At 41.1% G+C, this 19560-nt stretch overlaps 1 protein-coding gene across 4 annotated transcripts in view; it reads right to left on the bottom strand.

Annotated features, from left to right (window-relative positions):
- Positions 1-19560, bottom strand: part of ABHD5 (abhydrolase domain containing 5, lysophosphatidic acid acyltransferase) — a 45967-nt gene that overhangs the window by 13237 nt on the left and 13170 nt on the right. For 2 of the 4 annotated variants that reach the window (XM_060162292.1, XM_060162289.1), the window contains exons 2-3: positions 6778-6863; positions 3345-3717 (exon numbers count right to left, since the gene is read on the bottom strand). The exons of 1 other annotated variant lie outside the window; for it this stretch is intronic. In XM_060162292.1, coding sequence (XP_060018275.1) covers positions 3345-3717; positions 6778-6863 — 459 coding nt within the window. The remainder of the gene's footprint in view (positions 1-3344; positions 3718-6777; positions 6864-19560) is intronic. One more of the 4 variants, XM_060162290.1, reaches the window with a different exon arrangement.

Here is a 19560-nt window from a genome sequence, read left to right as displayed (position 1 = left end):
GGGGCACAGAACAATAAACTTAAATACCTCTAACTTCGAGTCAAGTAGAACAGTCTTTCTTCTCAAGACAGGCTGATAAGAAATGCTCAGCCCAGCTCCACATAGTCTGGAGACAGGAGACAGAGCCAGGCAAGGTCAAAAGCAAGATGATTTGAAAACCTTTTAGTGGAGAAGACCAGTTGTAACCTATACTCTTGTGACTTGGAATGGATCTCTTTGCTAAACACTTTCTAAGTTAATAAAAGTTTTCATAGTGTCCTTTTCCTTAGTTTATAACAAATACCTATAAAATACAGATAGTCTCTGTATGGGATCCTGAACAGCAGGGGCCAGAATGAAAAGGAAAATGAAAAGGAAACACTGAGTACACAGATGAAAGAAAGGAGACGGTATCTTTGGCTATTGTTGCTGGTTTCCTCTATTCCCTTTGTTCCCCCCTTAAGGTGATCAGACACTGCTTGATTAAGAAGATTTTACAGAGTGGCAGCCCAAGACACCTCACACAGTGGTCCTGTTTAATTAATGCAGCACATTAATCTACAAGTAAAATTACAGAAAACATCTCTAATTATCACACAGCACGGTAAGAGAACGGGGATGAACTAAGGTCATTTTAGCGGAAGGAACGTGAGGTTTGTGCCTCCATTTGGAGTTATCCATTAATCAGTTCATAAATTCTCTGCCCACCAACCACACAGCCTTTCCAGAATGGCCCAGATGTCCCCCTAGAACAGGGCCGTTGCAATTTTTGTCCCTACTACCTAGAATGCTCTCCTGCTACATCCCTTTGAGACCTCCGCCTCAGCTCAAATTACACTTCTTTAGGATACCATAATGGACCTGAGACTGGGTCAGATATTCATCAAGATTTCTCACAGCTGTCATGCTACTCATGTGGTTATTTGTGTCTTTTCCCCCAATGCACTGTAAGCCTTACAAGCACACAAAGTCACTCAACATTATTTTAACAGAACCAACCTGTTTATTTCAATGAAGGACTCATCCAGGTACTTTTACATAAAGAATCACAATTGCTGAATACTCAGTTTTTAATCAATATCAAGAATCTGGGGAAAATATGGGATCATTGCCACAAGTTAGGCTATAGAACAACTTTTATGGACAGAGGCACTCTGCTGCTCATAGAGATGAAGCACACAGGTTGACCTAATGTACCAAAAATTGGAAAAAATTAGTTTTTATTTATTTTCTATTATTAGAATCATTCCTAAACAAGTACATTAAACTAGGCATTTTCACACTTCTCCTCAAACTGTCCTATAAAAATAAACAAAGAATGAAAGAATGGGGCTGCCCATAAAAGATTAAGGGCAGAAATAGGTATGGATTGGGACATAAGTCCCAACAAGTAAAAAAAAGTGTTGTCTTTGTGGTTTTTTCCTCCATGCATAGGAACAATAGAAATTAAAGAGCTGTGGTTTTACTTAGGAGGAAAAAAAAGTACAGATTATATCTATCATACCTGAGGAGGCAAAGAAAAAAGTCATATTCTCAAAGTCCACTTGAGAAAAAAGAGAGAAAGAGAGATAAGAAAAGAAGCATAGTGAGTGAAGGAAATTAACTGAACCTCATCTGGTCTCTATTAGACCATTTTTTCCCCTCCTCTCACCCCACCCCACCAAAATCTTTCTGAAACTCAAAGATTTAATCTCATGACAGCATAATAAAAATGGTCCTTGTAGGGGAGGCTATGCATGTGTAGGAACAAGGATTACATGGGAAATCTCTGTACCTCCCTCTCAAACAGCTCTAAAAAAAGTTTTTTAAAAAGGTACCTGGATCAAGTTAAAGTTGGGTAAGTGACATTTAGAGTAGGTAGTTACTTACAGTATACAACAGACCACTCCGCTGCACCAGAGAAAATATGTGTATGCCACCAAGCAGCTTCTCTGGCTCAGGTAAAACCTCTCAGATCACACAGATGGCGACCCTGACAACCACCCAACTGCTTAGTAGGAGTGCAACTTGAAGAAACAGCTAATGCTAAATCTCACTCACTATGAGGCTTGCTATAATTATGAACACTTACACTGGTAACAGTCAATTGTGTTTAACTACATTTGGATCTGTGAGTCTGCTGAACTGTTCTATTAACCATAACATCTGATCTTCTATGGAAATCTAGATGAATTTGCTTAGTCAGGATCAAGCAGAAAAAGTTTCTGTAAGGTAAGAAATTAACACAAATGGGGACCATTACGGAGCAGTGAGGACGTCTGCAGCAAAGGAAATGATGTCTCTATAAGAAAAGAGACATTCTTATTTATTGATCTCTTTCTTCTCCGGTAAAAGAGAAGCGCTCCAAGGAAAGCCATCCCGAAAAGCAACATAGGAAAAAAGCTAGGGGGAAGGAGAACCCTAGAGGTTAACTGCCACCTTCCTATACTGTGTGCTACACTGTGGTATCATCTGGTCTATACTTACTAATCATACAAAATATGATTTTGTGACCTCCCCCCAGATTAGCAACATAAATAATAGGAAATAGCATAAGAAAATAAGGTAAAGAAAGGAAGAGAGGGCTTCCCTGGTGGCGCAGTGGTTGAGAGTCCGCCTGCCGAAGCAGAGGACACGGGTTCGTGCCCCGGTCTGGGAAGATCCCACATGCCGCGGAGCGGCTGGGCCCGTGAGCCATGGCCGCTGAGCCTGCGTGTCCGGAGCCTGTGCCACAGCAGTGAGAGGCCCGCGTACCGCAAAAAAAAAAAAAAAAAAGAAAGAAAGAAAGAAAGGAAGAGATGTTACAAAGATTCTGAAGTAAACACTCATTAATTCAATGACTCAGAAAAAAATTCTATGGCAATAAAGGTTAGGGCACAGTATAATAATAAAAAAAAGCCAGAAGATATTCTATGCAGGTGTATTTTCTGTAGCTTAGAGATGTGGAAACTAAAATTTAGAGATTAAGTGATTTGCTCTAAGCCATAAAGATAGCACTAGCACCTACGTCTTCTAATTTCTAACCTCTGGTTTTCTATTGCAGCTTACTAAAACCTGGAAAAGGTTAGGAAAAGCCTGCTGGATCCATAGGTCTAATGATAATAATAACTGTAAACAATAACAACAGTTTTTACTCGTGGCTTAAATTGTGTACATTCTAACAAATAGAAAGTCCTTTCACAAGCCTCCTACCAATGTGTAGCATATGTAACAGGAAAACCTGACAACACTATTTCTGCTACTAAATTGGCCATCAGTTGTGGCTATTCAGTCTACAGGGTCCTTTAAGACAATGTCTGTCTTATAAGGTTCAGACACCAACAACCACCAAAGAGGGGAACTGGAAACCAGCGCTTGGGTGCCTCTCTCTTGTCACCATCACTTACCTTGATGGGTACTTCAGTGAGTAGGCAGCACCCAGGAACCCACCCAGGTTGTGTCCAAGCAAAATCATTTTGTCCAATCCTAATGCACATCTCCACTCTTCAATGGATTCCACAAACTGATTCTCTACTTCTTCTGCATCACTGTCAAATCTGGGTCGGCTACTTCGTCCAAAGCCCAGCAGGTCAAAAGCATAGACAGGTCTATTGGTGCAAAGATCTCCAAAATTCAGTGCCCAGAGTCCAAGACCTCCTCCAAAACCATGGAGGAGGACAAGTGGAGTCTTATTTGAAATATTATGAGAAAGCTTCAGTGTCCATATTTTATTTCCATTAGATATACAAACAGGTCCTTTTTTGTATGTGCAGGGGACACCTAATGGAAACATAAAAGAGAAATTCTGCTTAGTGTCACTACTTCTGAGAAGGGGAGTATTCTCAGAGCAATCAGAAATTAATAATTTAGAAACCATCTGGTATTCATTTATATGAGTTTAGCCTTTATTATATCAGCCCTAAAAAAAAAGTGCACATTTTATTGAAGCAATTCTTTTTTTCTTTAATTTTATTTATTTATTTGTTTGTTTACTTCTTCATTGTGGTGCACAGGCTTCTCATTGCAGTGGCTTCTCTTGCTGCAGAGCACGGGCTCTAGGTGAGCGGGCTTCAGTAGTTGTGGCATGCAGGCTCAGTAGTTGTGGCATGCAGGCTCAGTAGTTGTGGCTTGCAGGCTCTAGGGTGCAGGCTCAGTAGTTGTGGTGCACACACTTAGTTGCTCCGCAGCACATGGGAGCTTCCCGTACCAGGACTCAAACCCATGTCCCCTGCACTGGCAGGCGGATTCTGAACCACTGCACCACCAGGGAAGTCCCAAAGCAAGTATTTCTTAATTACCATATTTTACATCTTGGCGGTAAGATCTATCTCAGACAAGTCTCAAGCAACTGTGGCCTAGGTTTTCTGGCAAGTCATGTCAGCTCTTTGGACTTCTTTCCATATCTATCAGTTGAGGGTACTGGAGTGGAACTTAGTGGCTGCTGAATCCATTATTTTAAAGTCTCTAGCTTTACAGACAATAGAATACTACCTTGTATGTGTAGAACACTTGAAGATTAAGCATTGAACGTTGAACTCAGACTCAAAAGAAACATTTTTCCCTAAAACATCATCATGAATTTAGGGAAGAATTAACATGTATTAAACACATAACTGAAATCTTAAGTCATCATAATGTTTAGTAGAAAAAGATGGCAGGAACTCCTCAGCATGAGGTGCCAGGTAGTCTGAGTTCGTATCCAACAATCTCTCTAGAGAAAGCAAATAATCACAATTTTGTAGATAAAAAATCTTTCTTGCCCTCAATGCTACAGGACTAAATACTTTAAATCTCCCCCAAAACTGACTAAAGATGAAACTTATTTGAAATTCTTTTACATTAAATTATCAACTGAATAGCTACACTTAAGATATATCTTAATTATTTGTGCATATACATCTGCAGCGGACAAACACGGAGAACCGGGAGTTTCTGCCCTTTAACCAAATAATCTCCAGTTTTGTACCCACATAGTGGCAGAGGGGAAACCCAGCATTTGCTCAGAATATTAACAGAGCCCAGAGTGAGTGGAAATGACACCAGTTTAGAAAAGGAGGTGATCCGGTACTAGTGCCAAGCCAAACCACATTCTGAACATAGATGTCTGCACATTCCCATAAAAACGATCTGTGACCTCTATGAGAGAGCTCACCCCACTGTATTAGCTGCTTGCTTCTATGTCTGATATTAAAGCAGGGGCCAATTCTCACTCCTATTTGCATCCCTAGAACCCAGCAGTAGGAAATCAGTATGTCTGTTAAACACATGAATTGAGTATCTAGCACCCTTTTTTTTTATCTCCTGACAAGAAGTTTTTCTTTTAGTAAATCACAATGACAACTTTGCCAGCTTTGTAGAGAACAAGATTACCCAACCATACAGAGTAGAAATCCATTTGCATGTTAAAAATCCAAATAAGATGGCTAATTGTCCCCTTCTTTGGATATATCCCGTTATGGTCACTTACTCCTGAATCATTCAAATGCACAAACAAAATTCATTTGTGGCAGAGAGTATGAAAAACAGGTGTGGACAAGTATATGCACAAATATACATAATAATCATGTATGTGCACTGCACCACTTAAGCTCTTCCTCTAAACAAAATTTCACAGTAAACACCTTTACTTGAAAGTATACCCACAGATATCTGGGACCAACACTCTGACAGTAAAAGTGTGGGTAAATTTCAGGGCTCACAAGAAACAAAAAAGATAAAGGTTTCCACACTACTATAAATGTAGACATAAAGAATCCTAGAATACTAGACTAAGGATCACCCCGCCCACTCCTCTTATGGGCAAAAACTAGGAAGGTGAGAAAAGGAACTTGCCCAAGACGCTGTAACCCCTGGACTGCAGCCCTGGGCCTAGAACAGGTTACCTGGATGTAGTCGTATGTGTTCTACTAGACAAGGCTACTTGCTCTGCGATACCTACAGCCTGCTCTCAGAGCAGTCTGCGGACCTCTGGTGAGCCACAGATCCTTTCAGGAGGTCTCACGAGGTCAAAACTATTTTCATAACAATCTAAGACTTTATTTGCCTTTTTCACTCTCATTCTCTGATGGGTATACAGTGGAGTTTTCCAGAGGTCACATGATAAGTGACTACCAACAGTCTGAATGCAGAAGCAGATATGAGAATCCAGCTGCCTTACATTAAGCCAGATATTAAAGAGGTGTAAACTTGTAAACAATGTTACTCTTTTCACTACATTTGTTTAGAAAGCAGTTATTTTTAGAAAACATGTTATTTATTTTAACCTGCAATGGGTTTATTACTATTGTTTTAAAATAAATTAATAAGTTGACATATTTTGAATTATTCAGCTTTAATTTTTTTTTTTTTTTTTTTTTTTGGCGGTATGCGGGCCTCTCACTGTTGCAGCCTCTCCCGTTGAGGAGCATAGGCTCCGGACACGCAGGCCCAGCGGCCATGGCTCACGGGCCCAGCCGCTCCGCGGCATGTGGGATCCTCCCGGACCGGGGCACAAACCCGTGTCCCCTGCATCGGCAGGCGGACTCCCAACCACTGCGCCACCAGGGAAGCCCTCAGTTTTAATTTTTAATACAGTAAATATTGACAGCTATAACCTCTAAACAAAGTTCCTTGGGGTACTTCCTAATTTAAGAGTATAAAAGAGACTCAAGACCAAAAAGTTTGAGAACCCTTGACTTCTTCCCACACTTATGTACTTACTGATGACATGTAAAAGGAAAAAAAAGTTCTTTTGCCAACAACTAACACACAACAGAATCTGATCTTCAGTTTCAAGGCGATGCTTTATATTGGACCTATTTTAGTAAATGGCTCAGTTAACTTATAAGAAGAAAACCTTACATTTTAAAATTTTCTCTTCAGCTTCTTTAAGGTGTGATGTTGACGAAGGACACCATGTGGGAAGCCAACCAGTTAGCCATCCTGACCTGGAGCATCAAAAACAAAATACAAATAAGTGAGTTAATGCTCTTCTCAACTCCCAACTGTTACATAGGGAGAAGAAAAGCAGAATAGAAAGTATACTGTCCGTGTGACGAGGAAGCTATCTGTATGTGACAAATTCACCTAATAGGTACAAAGCATTGTGATAAAATACTGGGATACAGATACCTTCAACCTGAGAACCTACAAGTAGATCTCCAAGTCCATCTTACCTTCATGGATAGTCAGATTCCACATAATCAAGCAGAGACTAAAAATGGGCAGAACAAGAAAAGACAAAAAAGGCATTCCACCACCCCACTGCAAGACAGTTTCTTATCAGGGTGGAAGTACAAAAAAGTTAAAGACCATGAGTATAATCATTTCAATGGCAGGTTCACAGCAAGTACAAAATATACCTACTGTGAGGGCTGAGAGAAGAGACATCTTATTAAAATATGAGATTTTTTTTAAAGCTTCAAATCTCATGGTTAAGTGTAGAACACACCCCTAATACAAATGCAGAGGATGGGCCCATGTCCAATCTACCTAGCATGAATGGTTAACTTTTAAAAGCTTTGGATTCCAGCAAACAGTAGATGATAAGAAGGCCCCAGGCATCTGGCAGAAGACAGGGAAACAAAGAGAACAAGGAAGCAGGCCTTGCGCAAGAGGAGACAAAAGGCATGGGGAGGCTGGAACTGACACACTTTGCTCTTAGCCAACCAAGGAGAGGGTGAGCCTTCAACTCCTGGTCTAGCAGCAGACCCCAGGCATATCCTAACAATCTGAGATAATGCAGGGCATTAGCAGTCATCTGACAGTTAGCAAGCGCTCAGCATATGGCCAGTATCACTTAAAGTGAGAACTTTCTCATCAAAGAGAAAATGAATTAAAGAAGAAGAGAAGCCAACTACTGCAGAGTCCAGATGAGAGGTAAGAGCCAGAACGAAGGCTTTGGCAACAGGAATGGAGACAAGAAGATGAGGAATATTTAAAATTAAACAGGGGGCTTCCCTGGTGGCATAGTGGTTGAGAGTCCCCCTGCCAATGCAGGGGACACAGGTTCGTGCCCCAGTCCAGGAAGATCCCACATGCCGCGGAGTGGCTGGGCCCGTGAGCCATGGCCGCTGAGCCTGCGCGTCCAGAGCCTGTGCTCCGCAACGGGAGAGGCCACAGCAGTGAGAGGCCCGCGTACCGCAAAAAAAAAAAAAAAAAAAAAAAAAAGAATAGCTGTGAAAAGAGAAATGTGCTAAGTTCTAAATGCGCTGATACAGCATCTACCTTTTCTAAGCTTTGTAGGCTCATCCTACTGCATTTCCCTTCCCTGTAAAATTTCTCTGGGCATTATGTATAACAGGCACTCAATAAATAATGTTTGCTGAATGATTAAGTCACTCACAAACCAAGGTACTCTCAGTCCAAGCTACACCCATTTCACAGATGTGAACACTGAGGTTCAGAAATGCAGGCCCAAGAGTATTCAGCTAGTAAGTGACATAAGCAGAGATGTGACCTGAATTCTGAGTGACTTCAAAACACTTTTTATCTCAGGTGACTACCTTCCTTAAAATGTCTGAGGAGTTGTCAGAATAAAATCACATTCCTTAAATCTGCACAGAAGATGCTTTACAATCCATCCACAGGTTACTTCGCCCCATCTTGTCTTTTCACATTGTACTTGTTTTTTTTTTTGCGGTACGCGGGCCTCTCACTGTTGTGGCCTCTCCCATTGTGGAGCACAGGCTCCCGACGCGCAGGCTCAGCGGCCATGGCTCACGGGCCCAGCCACTCCACGGCATGTGGGATCTTCCCGGACCGGGGCATGAACCCGCGTCCCCTGCATCGGCAGGCGGACTCCCAACCACTGCGCCACCAGGAAAGCCCCACGTTGTACTTTTTCAATACCTCATAACTCCCAAAATTTCATGTTATTTTATGCCTCTATGGCTTTTCCCTCTGCCCAGAATACCTTGCCTTTTCTGAGATACTGTCCCTGATCCTGATGCCAAGAGCACAGGTGATTAGTCAGTCCTCTGGCCCTTGTTACAGGTATAGTTACTATTGCTGTGGTTACTTGTCTACTATTTATCTGCCCTACTGCACTCTGAGCACAATGAATACTAAACCCACGTTGAAAGTCATTCGTATATTGCCAGTGCCAAACACACTAACCGGCTTGTGGCCACGTGAGTGCCTGGTAACTGTGTGTGTGAAATGAAGGCCTTGGTCAAATGAAATACAAGAAGCGGATGGAGGAAGGCAAATGAGGTTCATTTCTATAGGCAGAGAGCACTTACAGTTCCACTAGTTCTTTATTAGGTGACAGGATATGGGCAAGATGTGGTCCTGAAACCCCCCCAAAACAAAACAAACAAATGTCAACGCAAAAATATCAGTCAAGAAAAGGGTAATCAACAGAATGAACAATTTAGGAAGGTGATGAAAAGCACTGTAACTCACATTTTTTCTCATATATATAAATTTTTCCTTTTTATCTGCTAGTCAACTTTCTTCTTGTCTCTTTATCTTCAGATGTAAAAACTTCCTAGTAAGGTCCGTAAGTAAGCATGTATATATGTATGTATGCATGTACACACAAACACAGGATTAAAGGACAGGACTATAAGCAGATGTATTTGGTCAGGTTTTCATGGCATGTGGGTTATACTATGGAGATATTATGTGAATAAAAGAATGTCAGGGTTCCAGTTCAAGATGGAAGATCCTGATCTCACCTCCTCCACACTCACACTGAAATCTACAGCTACACATTCAACAATTTCCTCTGACAATAACCTAAAAACTGGCAGAGCAAGGCCCTCCACATCACCCAAACCAGAGAGAAACCACATCGAAGCAGGTGGGAAAGGCTGAGACACAATCTCACGATAAACCCCACCCTGGTGCAGCGACCCACAGTCGGGAGGGAACTCAAAACCCAGAGCTTCTCCCTGAGGAGCAAAGGGCTCATAACCCACATTGGGCACCCCGATTTTTAAGACTGGCAGCTGAAAGATGAGCCCCCAAAATGTCTGGCTTTGAAGACCAATGGGGCTCAAGCCCATGAAACACATGGGGTGTGGCAAATCGAGGAATGGCTCTTAAAGGGCTTGTGTGCAGACTCACCTGCACCAGGGCCCAGCACAGAAGCAGCCTTTTGAAATCACCCGGGCTTTACGTGAAAGAGACTAATTTCCTAATTTTAAAGCAATGGCCAAAGGAGCAGGGGCCTGCTGGGATGCTCTCCAGGGATGGAGACTGGTGGACACCATCTTCCTGCTCCCCCTCTGCCATTTTATGTTTGGTGACCCAGTTTTTATGTTTGCTACCCAGAGGACACCCCTTGATCACCTGGCTCTGGCAGTCAGAGGGGCTTGTGTTCCTGGGTCCCATGGGACTGTAACAATCAGAGAGACAGTTCTTGGCAGACTGCCACTCTCAGGACACCACACAGACAGTTGACAGAAACACATCCCTAGTCTCTCTGAGAAAGTGGCCTATTTGTTTGTCCAGGAGTTTTGGCCTTAGAAGCAAGTTTCTGGTTTGGCACACATTAACGACTACAGAGGTGCTTTCATGGAACAGAGGCTGGGGGATGCCATTTTGCACTCACCCTCTGCCTTGCTATAGCTCACCAATATCTCCCAGAAAGGAGCTTGTGTACTCCTCTGGAGCCCTGATTTGTGCGACTGCTACCCAAGCGACGCATCCAAACCTGGAGGCCAGCAAGGCTTACGGTTGTGGTCCCACAGCAATATATATATATACATATTTGCATTATTTAAAAACTGATACCTAAGGTTTTGGCTTCCATTCAGCCTGAATCTAGGTGCTGACTGAGATACTCCCCTTTGGGACACTGGCCTTGGCACATCCTCAACTACTGGGAACCAGTAAAAATAAAATAAGCTTCTTGGACAATCACAAAGGTTTGAAAGACACGAAGAGCTAGGGCAGGGTTAAACAATAAGGTTTATCTCCTATGGTCAACCCTTTAAGACTGGGAGAAGTGGTTGTTTTTCATCTATTGCACAGAAACCAACAGAGAATCAAGCAAAATGAAGAAACAGAGGAATGTGTTCCAAACAAAAGAACATGATAAAACCCCAGGAAAAAAGAAAAAAAATGCTAATGAAACAAAGATAAGTAATTTACCTGATAAAGAGTTCAAAGTAATGGTCCTAAAGATGCTCACTGAACTTGGGAGAATAAACATGGTGAGAATTTTGACATAGAGACAGAAAATACAAGAGAGTTCCACACAGAAATCACAGAACTGAAAAATATGAACTAAAAAATACACTAGATGTGGGAATTCCCTGGCAGTTCAGTGGTTAGGACTTGGCACTCTCACTGCAGGGGCCTGGGTTCAATCCCTGTGCAGGGAACTAAGATCCCAAAAGCCACACAGTGTAGCCAAACAAACAAACAAACAAACAAAACAAAACACTAGGTGAGTTCAACATCAGACTAGATAAAGCAGAAAAAAAAGGATCAATGAACCCAAGACAGGGCAGAGGAAATCACCCAAACAGAGCAGGAAAAAGAAAACAGAATGATAAAAAAAAAAATAAAGATACCATAAGGGACTTGTAAGAAAACATCAAGCTGAGTAACATTCACACTTTAGGGGTCCCAGAAAAAGAAGAGAGAGAGAAAGGGCAGAAAACTTATTTTAAGAAGTAAGGGCTGAAAACTTGCCTAACCTGGGAAAAGAAAAAGACATCCAGATCCAGGAAGCCCAGGGAGTTCCAAATAAGATGAACCTAAAGAGACCCACACTAAGACACATTATAATTAAAATGCCAGAAGTTAAAAACAAGGAGAGAATCTTAAAAGCAGAAAAAGAAAAATAATTTTTTATACATAAGGTACCTCATAAATCTCTCGGTTGATTTTTCAGCAGAAACTGCAGGACAGAAGGGAGTGGCATGATATATTCAAAGTCATGAAAGAAAAAAAATTTCGAACCAATAACACTTTAACCAGCAAAGTTATTCAGAACTATAAGAGGTAGAGTTTTCCATACAAGCAAAAGCTAAAGGAGTTATCACTACTAAACCAGCCTTACAAGAAATGTTAAAGGGATTTCTTTAAGCTGAAAAAAAACAGCACTAATTACTAAGCAGAAAGCATATCAAAGTATAAATCTCACTGGTAAAGGTAAATATACATAAAGGTAGTGCACTAACCACTACTAAAACTAGTATGAAGATTAAAACACAAGGGACTTCCCTGGTGGGACAGTGGTTAAGAATCCACCTGCCAATGCAGGGAATACGGGTTCAAGCCCTGGTCCAGGAAGATCCCAAATGCCGCAGAGCAAATAAGCCCGTGCGCCACATCTACTGAGCGTGCACACTACAACCCGCGAGCCACAACTACTGAGACCATGTGCCACAGCTACTGTAGCCCGCACACCTACAGCCCCATGCTCCACAACAAGAGAAGCCACCGCAATGAGAAGCCCATGCACCGCAATGAAAAGCCCACGCACCGCAACGAAGAGTATCCTCCACTCACCACAACTAGAGGAAGCCCGCATGCAGCAACGAAGACTCAACACAGCCAAAAATAAATTTTAAAAAAAACAACAAATAAATTTATTTTAAAAAAAAGATTAAAAGGCAAAAGTAGCTAAATCAAGTAAACAACCTAACTTTATACCTCAAGAAAAATCTCAAGTAAACAACATAACTGTACACCTCAAGGAACTAGAAAAGGAAGAAACAAGGCCCAAAGTTAGTAGAAGGAAGGAAATAACAAAGAGAAAAAATAAGTGAAACAGAGACTAAAATGACAATAGAAAAGATGAGTGAAACCAAGATTTTGTTCTTTGAAAAGATAAAACTGACAAACCTTTAGCTAGACTCACTCAAAATCAAAAATGAAAAAGGAAGCATTACAACTGACAGCACAGAAATACAAAGAATAATAAGAGAGCTACTATGAAAAATTATATGCCAACAAATTGGACAACTGAGAAGAAATGGATAAATTCCTAGAAACATACAACCTTCCAAGACTGAATCATGAAGAAACAGAAAATTTAAACAGAATGATGACTAGTAAAGAGATTGAACCAGTAGTTTTAAAACTCCCTACAAAGAAAAGTAAGAGACCAGACAACTTCACTGGTGAATTCTACCAAACATTCAAAGAAGAATTAATACCAATCCCTCTCAAACTATGCCAAATAACAGAAAAGGAGCAACACTTCCAAACTCATTTTACAAGGCCAGCATTTCTCAATACCAAAATAGACAAGGACACCACACAAAAAAGAAAATTACAGGTCAATATCACTGATGAACATAGATGTAAAAATCCTCAACAAAATGTAAGCCAACTGGATTCAACAATACGTATATTAAAAGGATCACATACCACGATCAAGTGGAGTTTATTCCAAAGACACAAGAATGGTTCAACAATCGCAAATCAATGTGATATACCACATGAATAAAATGAAGGATAAAAATCATATGATCAAGAGAGACCTTCAAGAAGGTGGAAGAGTAAGACATGGAGATCACCTTCCTCCCCACAAATACATCAAAAATACACCTACATGTGGAACAACTCCTACAGAACACCTACTGAGCGCTGGCAGAAGACTTCAGACTTCCCAAAAGGCAAGAAAATCCCCATTTACCTGAGTAGTGCAAAAGAAAAAAGAAAAAAACAGAGACAAAAGAATAGGGACGGACCTGCACCTCTGGGAAGGAGCTGTGAAGAAGGAAAAGTTTCCACACACTAGGAAGCCCCTTCACTGGCAGAGATGGGGGGTGGGTGGGGGGGAAGCTTCGGAGTCACAGAGGAGAGCGCAGCAACAGGGGTGCAGAGGGCAAAGCGGAGAGATTCCCACAGAGAGGATCAGTGCCGAGCAGCACTCACCAACCTGAGACGCTTGTCTGCTTACCCTCCAGGGCAAGTGGGGGCTGGGAGCTGAGGCTTGGGCTTTGGAGGTCAGATCCCAGGGAGAGGACTGGTGTTGGCTGCGTGAACACAGCCTGAAGGGGGCTAGGGTGCCACAGCTAGACAGGAGAGAGTCTGGGGAAAAGTCTGGACCTGCCAAGGAGGGAAGAGACCACTGTTTTGGGGGTGTGCGAGGAGAGGGGATTCCTTCCCCGTGTGCCCACAGAAGGCAGAGCACCGCCTAAACGAGCTCCTGAGATGGGCACCAGCCACAGCTATCTGCTCATATCCCAGATACAGGCATGAAACGCTAATGCTGCTGCTGCCACCAAAAATCCTGTGTGCAAGCACAGGTCACTACCCACACACCCCCGGGAGCCTGTGCTGCCGCCACTGCCAGGGTCCCGTGATCCAGGGACAACTTCCCCAGGAGAACGCACGGTGCACCTCGGGCTGGTGCAATGTCATGCTGGCCTCTGCCGCCGCAGGCTCGCCCCGCACTCCAATTATGACTACCGTACCCCTCCCTCTCCCTGATCTGAGTGAGCAAGAGAGCCCTAATCAGCCGCTACTTTAACCCCCTCCAGTCTGGGCAGGGAACAGATGCCTGAGGGCGACCTACACACAGAGGCAGGGTGAAAACCAAAGCTGCCCCCAGAAGCTGAGCAAAAAAGAAGAGAAAGGGTAATTTCTCCGTGCAGCCTCAGGGTCAGCAGATAAAACCCCACAATCAACTTGATGAACCCTGCAGCTGTGGAATATCTGAATAGACAACGAATATTCCTAAAACGGAGGTGGTGGACTTTGGGAGCAACTGTAGACTTGGGGTTTGCTTTCTGCAACTGATTTGTTTCTGATTTTTATGTTTATCTTGGTTTAAGTTTTAGTGCTTGTTATCATTGGTGGATTTGTTTATTGGTTTGGTTGCTGTCTCTTATTTTTTTATTTTACTGTTTATTTTCTTTCTTTTTTCTTTTTTTTCTTCCTTTCCTTCTGAGCTGTGTGGCTGGCAGGGTCTTGGTGCTTCACCCAGATGTCAGGCATGAGCCTCCAAGGTGGGAGAGCTGAGTCCAGAAGACCACCAGAGATCTCCCAGCCCCACATAATATCAATCGGCGAGAGCTCTCCCAGAGACTCTGTCTCAACGCTAAGACCCAGCTCCACCCAACGGCCAGCAATATCCAGTGCTGGACACCCCATGCCAAACAACTAGCAAAACAGGAACACAACACCACACAGCAGAGAGACTGCCTAAAGTCATACTAAGTTCGCAGACACCCCAAAACACACCACCAGACATGGCCCCGCCCACCAGAAAGACAAGATCCAGCCCCAACCACCAAAACACAGGCACCAGTCCCCTCCCCCAGGAAGCCTACACAAGCCACTGAACCAACCTCACCCACTGTGGACAGACACCAAAAACAATGGGAACTACGAATCTGTAGGCCGTGAAAAGGAGACCCCAAACACAGTAAGTTAAACAAAATGAGAAGAAAGAGAAATATGCAGCAGATGAAGGAGCAAGGCAAAAACTCACCAGACCAAACAAATGAAGAGGAAATAGGCAGTCTACCTGAAAAAAAATTCAGAGTAAGGACAGTAAAGATGATCCAACATCTTGGAAAGAAAATGGAGCAAATACAAGAAACGTTTAACAAGCACCTAGAAGAACTAAACAGCAAACAAACAATGATGAACAACACAATAAATGAAATTAAAAATTCTCTAGAAGGAATTAATAGCAGAATAACTGAGGCAGAAATCAGAGAAGTGACCTGGAAGATAAAACAGTGGAAATAACTGCTGCAGAGCAGAATAAAGGAAAAAGAATGAAAAGAATTGAGGACAGTCATAGAGACCTCTAGGACAACATTAAACACACCAACATTCAAATTAGAGGGGTTGCAGAAGAAGAAGAGAAAAAGGAAGGGCTTGAGAAAATATTTGATGAGATTACAGTTGAAAACTTCCCTAACATGGGAAAGGAAATGGTCAATCAAGTCCAGGAAGCATAGAGAGTCCCATACAGGATAAATCCAAGAAGAAACACGCCAAGACACATATTAATCAAACTATCAAAAATTAAACACAAAGAAAAAATATTAAAAGCAGCAAGGGAAAAGCAACAAATAACATACAAGGGAATCCCCATAAGGTTAACAGCTGATCTTTCAGCAGAAACTCTGCAAGCCAGAAGGGACTGGCAGGACATATTTAAAGTGATGAAAGGGAAAAACCTACAACCCAGATTACTCTACCCAGCACAGATCTCATTCAGATTCGATGGAGAAATCAAAACCTTTACAGACAAGCAAAAGTTAAGGTAATTCAGCACCACCAAACCAGCTTTACAACAAATGCTAAAGGAACTTCTCTAGGCAGGAAACACAAGAAGGAAAAGACCTACAAAAAACAAGCCCAAAACAATTAAGAAAATGGTAACAGGAACATACATATCGATAATGACCTTAAATGTAAATGGACTAAGTGCTCCAACCAAAAGACACAGACTGGCTGAATGGATGCAAAAATAAGACCCATATATATGCTGTCTAAAAGAGACCCACTTCAGACCTAGGGACACATACAGACTGAAAGTGAGGGGATGGAGAAAGATACTCCATGCAAATGGAAATCAAAAGAAAGCTGGAGTAGCAATTCTCATATCAGACAAAATAGACTTTAAAATAAAGACTATTACAAGAGACAAAGAAGAACACTATGTAATGATCAAGGGGTCAATCCAAGAAGAAGATATAACAATTGTAAATATTTATGCACCCAAGATATGAGCACCTCAAGACGTATGGCAAATGCTAACAGCCATAAAAGGGGAAAACAACAGTAACACAACCACAGTAACACAATAACAGCCATAAAAGGGGATATCGACTTTAACACCCCACTTCCACCAATGGACAAATCATCCAAAATGAAAATAGACAAACACAAGCTTCAAATGACACATTAGACCAGATGGACTTAATTGGTATTTATAGGACATTCCACCCCAAAACAATAAAATACACTTTCTACTCAAGTGCTCATGGAACATTCTCCAGGATAGATCATATGTTGGGTCACAAATCAAGCCTCGGTAAATTTAAGAAAACTGAAATCATATCAAGTGTATTTTCTGACCACAATGCTATGAGACTAGATATTATGAGAAAAAAACTGTAAAAAGTAAAAACACATGGAGGTTAAACAATATGCCACTAAATAACCAAGAGGTCACAGAAGAAATCAGAGGAAATCAAAAAATACCTGGAAACAAATGACAACAAAAACATGACGACCCAAAACCTATGGGATGCAGCAAAAGCAGTTCTATGAGGAAAGATTATGCAATACAATCCTACCTCAAGAAACAAGAAAAATCTCAAATAAACAACCTAACCTTAAACCTAAAGCAATCGGAGAAGGAAGAACAAAAAAACCCCAAAGTTAACAGAAGGAAGGAAATCATAAAGATCAGATCAGAAATAAATGAAAAAGACATGAAGAAAACAATAGCAAAGATCAATAAAACTAAAAGCTGGTTCTTTGAGAAGATAAACAAAATAGATAAACCATTAGCCAGACTCATCAAGAAAAAAACGGAAAGACTCAAATTAGCAGAATTAGTAATGAAAAAGGAGAAGTAACAATTGACACTGCAGAAATAAAGGAACATGAGAGATTACTACAAGCAACTATATGCCAATAAAATGGACAACCTAGAAAAAATGGACAAATTCTTAAAAAAGCACAAACTTCCGAGACTAAACCAGGAAGAAATAGAAAATATGAACAGACCAATCACAAGCACTGAAATTGAAACTGTGATTAAAAATCTTCCAACAAACCAAAGCCCAGGAGCAGATGGCTTCACAGGTGAATTCTATCAAACATTTAGAGAAGAGCTAACACCCATCCTTCTCAAACTCTTCCAAAATATAGCAGAGGGAGGAACACTCCCAAACTCATTCTACGAGGCCACCATCACCCTGATACCAAAACCAGACAAGGATGTCACAAAAAAAGAAAACTACAGGCCAATAAGACTGATGAAATTCGATGCAAAAATCCTCAACAAAATACTAGCAAACAGAATCCAACAGCACATTAAAAGGATGATACACCATGATCAAGTGGCATTTATCCCAGGAATGCAAAGACTCTTCAATATATGCAAATCAATCAATGAAATACACCATATTAACAAACTGAAGGATAAAAACCATATGATCATCTCAACAGATGCAGAAAAAGCTTTCAACAAAATCCAACACCCATGTATGATAAAAACTCTCCAGAAAGTAGGCACAGGCGGAACTTACCTCAACATAATAAAGCCCATATATGACAAACCCACAGCCAACATCATTCTCAATGGTGAAAAACTGAAACCATTTCCTCTCAGATCAGGAATAAGACAAGGGTGCCCACTCTCATCAGTACTATTCAACATAGTTTTCAAAGTTTTAACCACAGCAATCAGAGAAGAAAAAGAAATAAAAGAAATCCAAATTGGAAAAGAAGAAGCAAAACTGTCACTATTTGCAGATGACATGATACTATACATAGTAAATCCTAAAGATGCCACTAGAAAACTACTAGAGCTAATCAATGAATTTGGTAAAGCTGCAGGATACAAAGTTAATGCACAGAAATCCCTGGCATTCCTATACACTAACAACGAAAGATCAGAAAGAGAAATTAAGGAAACTATCCCATTCACCAATGTAACAAAAAGAACAAAACACCCAGGAATAAACCTACCTAAGGAGGTAAAAGACCTGTATGCAGAAAACTATAAAACATTGATGAAAGAAATTAAAAATGATACAAACAGATACAGAGATATACTGTGGCCTTGGATTGGAAGAATCAACATTGTGAAAATGACTCTACTACCCAAAGCAATCTACAGATTCAATGCAATCTCTATCAAACTACCAATGGCACTTTTCACAGAACTAGAACAAAAAATTTTACAATTTGTATGGAAATACAAAAGACCCTGAATAGCCAAAGCAATATTGAGAAAGAAAAACGGAGCTGGAGGAATCAGACTCCCTGACTTCAGACTATACTACAAAGCTACAGTAATCAAGACAGTATAGTACTGGCACAAAAACAAAAATACAGATCAATGGAACAGGATAGAAAGCCCAGAGATAAACCCACACACATATGGTCACCTTATCTTTGATAAAGGTGGCAAGAATATACAATGGAGAAAAGACAGCCTCTTCAATAAGTGGTACTGGGAAAACTGGACAGCTACATGTAAAAGAATGAAATTAGACACTTCCTAACACCATACACAAAAATAAACTCAAAATGAATTAAAGACCTAAATGTAAGGCCAGATACTATAAAACTCTTAGAGGAGAACATAGGAAGAACACTTCATGACATATATCACAGCACGATCCTTTTTGACCCACCTCCTAGAGAAATGGAAATAAAAACAAAAATAAATAAATGGGACCTAATGAAACTTAAAAGCTTCTACACAGCAAGGGAAACCATAAACAAGACAAAAAGTCAATCCTCAGAATGGGAGAAAATATTTGCAAATGAAGCAACTGACAAAGGATTAATCCAAAATATACAAGCAGCTCATGCACCTCAATATTAAAAAAACAAACAACCCAATCCAAAAATGGGCAGAAGACCTAAATAGACATTTCCCCAAAAAAGATATACAGATTGCCAACAAACACATGAAAGGATGCTCAACATCACTAATCATTAGAGAAATGCAAATCAAAACCTTAGTGAGGTATC

This window comes from Lagenorhynchus albirostris, chromosome 10 (genome assembly GCF_949774975.1).
Source record: "Lagenorhynchus albirostris chromosome 10, mLagAlb1.1, whole genome shotgun sequence".
In the NCBI taxonomy this organism is placed as follows: Eukaryota; Metazoa; Chordata; class Mammalia; order Artiodactyla; family Delphinidae; genus Lagenorhynchus; species Lagenorhynchus albirostris.
The sequence above is the reverse complement of the archived record's forward strand: the minus strand, read 5'-3'. Positions and strand labels throughout refer to the sequence as shown.